Source organism: Lathyrus oleraceus, chromosome 5, assembly GCF_024323335.1.
Source record: "Lathyrus oleraceus cultivar Zhongwan6 chromosome 5, CAAS_Psat_ZW6_1.0, whole genome shotgun sequence".
Taxonomy (NCBI): domain Eukaryota; kingdom Viridiplantae; phylum Streptophyta; class Magnoliopsida; order Fabales; family Fabaceae; genus Lathyrus; species Lathyrus oleraceus.
The window spans coordinates 21,035,537-21,039,973 of NC_066583.1; the positions used below are offsets into that span (position 1 = coordinate 21,035,537).

Consider the following 4,437-nt stretch of genomic DNA (forward strand, 5'->3'; position numbering starts at 1 on the left):
ACTGAAACTATTGTTATCCATGAGTCCAATAGAGGTTAAAAACATGTTCATTAGCAATTACCACAATACTGAAACTATTGTGATCCAAATGAGTCCAATAGATTGGTTTGAAATTTTGCAGCTCATTATTTGAAAGTAATGCTTCATTTTAGTTATAATAAATAAGGAACAAAAGAATTTTATAGTTAGAATTAAACCATTGACAGAAGTTAACAAAATCATCAGATAATGGACAACACCAAACAATGATACAGCACAAAGGATATGAAAAGCTAATAAGGAAATTATGTTAATACAAACATCAAGAGATTCCATCATGAAAATCTAAAAGCTCTACAAAAGATAAACATCTCTTAACTAAAGAGTTGGCCTTAAAGTACAAATAAAAGTTTGCTCCCTCATTTTTAACTATTCACGTTTTGAACAGACAAAACATTAGCCAAGAGCAGCAAAATATTTGGGTAGCAAGACATTTTTATCATAAAATGACAATCATCTACATAAGATGATCAAATCATCAGCATAGCATCCTACATAAATGTTATCATCATCCAATTTTCTACTCGTCATCATCCTCCTGCACAGAAACATATATAACAAATTATCAACAATCAAAAAAATGACTTACAAATGAATAAAATAAATAATTACTCAATAGAAAGACTAGACCAACCTCCTCACTTTCTTCCTCATCATCATTCTCATCATGCACCTCAGATTCTGATTTCTCGGATTCTTCTTCTTCTTCAACAGCAGCTGGACCTTCAGCCTGAAAAAAACAAAGACTACACATGAGAACTAAATCACTCAATTTGCGTGTTAAAACAAAAAGTCAAATTTTACCCACTTGTTTCTTGTTATAGGACTTCATGCTCTTCTCATATTCAGCCTTCCTTTTCTCTGCCTTAGCAGCATATGGTGCTTTCTCCTAAAAAATCCAGCAATAAACACCTCAATCACAATAAAAATACAACTATCACAAACAGAAAACAATGAACAAGAAACAAAAAGATGCATACAGCTTCAGTCATTGACTTCCATTTTGCCCCAGCAGCTTTGCCCACCTACAAAAGTTTTGCACACATAGATAAGTAACTCGTCCCTATAGCATGTGATGTGAGTACAACCAAAACAACAACAACCACATAAGCTACTTACTGCAGACACAGCTTTGTTGTCAGGGTTTTCCTTTTTGAACTGCTTCCTAAAGTCCTCCCTTCAAACACCACAAACAAATTTCAGAATAACCATCAAAACAAAAGTATACAAAAGTATGTCAACATCATGTAGTCATAACTATTTTCACGAATCACAAAATAGGTCAAACATGACTAGCTTCACATGCATGAATTTCCTTTTCATATAAAAAACTCCGATTAAAATACAATTTAAAAATATTAGTAACAATTATAATAGTCCTAAAAGGAATATGTAAAAGTCAACATATAAATTACTACCTATAGAAGCAACAAAAAATGAACAAATTTCTGTGAAAAAGCGAGAACACGTCAGAAATCAAAAGGATCGGAAGTAAGAAAATATAATTACATGAAAACGAAGAAAGCACTTGGAGGTCTCTTCGGCTTGTTAGGGTCCTTTGGTTCCTTTCCCTTGGCTGGTTTCTTTCCGCCCTTTGTGGCGGGAGCACCCTTCTTATTCACCGCAAGCCTAACATCATCAAAATCAAAAACAACAAAATCAACATGCATAGCATTAAATTATTTTACCGGAATACACATCACGATCCTTTTTCTCGGTTTCCAGATCTTAGATCTGGAAAAATACCAAACCCTAATTTAGTAGTTTTTTTCAGTTTTCACAACCGATTCGGATGATAAGAGAAATAAACGAGTTAACGATGAGATTAAACAACGATTTATACTTACTTCGTTTCAGCTTTCTTCGATTCACCCTTGGACTTTCCTCCTTTCATGATGAAACCTAAAATCAAACGATCGCGTTAGTTTTTCAGCGAGAAGTGATAGAAAATCGAAGAAAACGCGAAAAACGACGGAGATTGAGGGAAAAACCGTACCGAACGGTGAAGAGAGATAGATACTAGGGTTTGGGAGAGAGGGAGAGAGAGAAGGTGTTTGTGATATGCGTTTGTTGTGAATGAGACTATGACATAAGGCTAGGACAAATGCGGGTGGATATTAAAGGCCTTAAAGGGAAATTGAAATTCAATTGCTAATGAAATGAAAATGAAGGGAATGGTAGGGGTTTAGGCGGGAATTTAAATTTTAATGCCATGTCATTGATCCGTGTGAGTGTGCGTTATTGCTAAGCGTTTCTATTTTGTGTTTTCTGTGTGCTTTCTCATGGATCGTTTCTCTGTCGCCGGTAAGCTTTTTCACCTAGCTCCGGTTTCTATTTTTTTTTATTTGGATTGGGCCAGTCAAGTGTAGGTTTAGGCCCATTTATTATTGGTGTTACTTTATTTAGGAAATTTCTTAATTATTTTACTTATACATCACGCAAAAATATTTAAATGTCCTCAAATTTTGGAAATTAATCTTCAGACACATATTAAAACTTTAATAAATTGGTGATACATCTTCTTAACAATTTAAAACATATACGTTGTATCACATTCATAAGTCATTTTATAAGTTTATTGTACCGGAGATGCATCTCCGTTTATTTTACGGAGAAGTATCTTTGTAACTTATCAGATCAGAATAATATATGTTATGTTTTATTTACGTGTATTCAAATGAAGATTTAAGTCATACAGTCCATATAAACCATATAATCCATATGCAAAAAATGACGCATATAATATCAGATGGTTCAAATGTCATATATAAATAAAGTTGAATGCAATGATAAAGTGGCATGAGGTGAAAATAAAATACAATTCATAGTACAATTCATAAATGAGAAAGGAGAAGGACTTTTGCGCGATATAAGCTTCAAAATACCATGGAGATGCATCTCCGAAATAAGTTTGAAGATGCATCTTCGGGATATTTTAACGTTAATTGAGATGTGGGTGCGTCAGAGATGCATGTGTTTTCACGTGGTGCCTAAGTAACATATAGGGTGCATTAAGAAATACCCTTTATTCCCATGTTATTAAAATAAAAAATGTCTCTTAATTCCATAAATGAATCTTCGAACGCACCTATAATACATACACTTTAATACTTCGTAAGTGAGTCATCCTTATTTTGTTCAAAGTTATTTCGAAAATGCATCTCTGAAATATTTTCAGAGATGTACTTCCATAACTTCTCTACATATTATACATATACACCTATAATGCATGTTATATCTACATTTATTTTATTTTATTATGGTTAAAAAAATTATATATATATATATATATATATATATGTGTGTGTGTGTGCGTGCGCGCGCACGCACGCATTTTTGTGTAATTTAAGGAATACAAACATCTTATATTTTTATTGTATTGCGACTTGGCGATGATGTACACTAATCATGTTTCCTGATTCTTAGTGTTTTTGAATCTCATCTTTCCAAGACATTTTAGTCTGATTAATGGCCACAATAATCCACAAGCTTCAGGCATGAGGTTTATCTATGAAGAATTAGGCTCCTTAAGTCATGTTGAGGTGTGCCCAAGCCACCTTAACCCTAACCTCACCCTCAAGCACCTCACAAAGCTTAGAGGATCACTCAAGACATCTCACCCACTCCTCAAATCCAATTCGGATGGTGAGTCCCATTTGAAGAAGCTTCAAGATTCATCTGGTCACCCAAGGATCAGACCCTAGTTTTTGACCCTTCTCTTGGCATGTACAAGTCATGGTTCACCATGGTTCTTGACCATGACTTTGAAGAACCCTAAAATCCAAAGTTTGTTCATGCCCCACACCTTTGAAACCTCGTAGTTCTAGGGAGCCCTTTTTGTGTGCATATGTATTTTGTACAAAGTGATGTTTACAAACAAATAGAATGTGGGGATGAGAAAAGAATTCATTAATTATATTTTTGTGTTTGACAAGACCTTCGGAATTGTGCCTACGTACCAACATAAAAATGAGGGATCAAAACCTCGTAGTTCGTGATACAAATTTCAAAATATGCATTGCTTTTAACAAAAATTAAGTTTGAAAGGCACAAAGGCCTAAAAATGGTTTGAATGAATTAGTTCTTTTTGGCTTTTTGAAAGTTTAGGTCAAGTATAGTTAAGTTTATTCACAAGTTGGATTTAAAAATGCAATGGCATAAGGCCAAAGTTTCTATCTTTTTGCAAAAGTGGTCAAAGTTTAGAACAAAAGTAATTCACACAAATAAGATTTTGAAAAAAATGGAGGGAGAGATTTTGAAATTAAAGAAATGGGGAGAAGATGAAGAGACTACCCTATGTACAAAATTAAAAGTTTAGAGTTGAAAAGATCTGACCAAATGGGTAGCAATCCAATAGACAAGAATGTCAATAGAAACCCAGAATTCCCTTGGACTTTT

At 33.9% G+C, this 4,437-nt stretch overlaps 1 protein-coding gene across 1 annotated transcript; it reads right to left on the reverse strand.

The window, feature by feature from the left end:
- Positions 1–246: 246 nt before the first annotated feature.
- On the reverse strand, positions 247–2,334 carry LOC127087692 (HMG1/2-like protein). The gene is made up of 8 exons (XM_051028630.1): positions 2,036–2,334; positions 1,887–1,941; positions 1,549–1,668; positions 1,159–1,216; positions 1,020–1,064; positions 848–928; positions 674–769; positions 247–577 (listed from the first exon to the last, which is right to left on the reverse strand). The coding sequence occupies exons 2-8, from the start codon at positions 1,931–1,933 to the stop codon at positions 560–562; spliced, it is 465 nt and encodes a 154-aa protein (XP_050884587.1). The 5' UTR covers positions 1,934–1,941; positions 2,036–2,334; the 3' UTR covers positions 247–559.
- Positions 2,335–4,437: the final 2,103 nt, after the last annotated feature.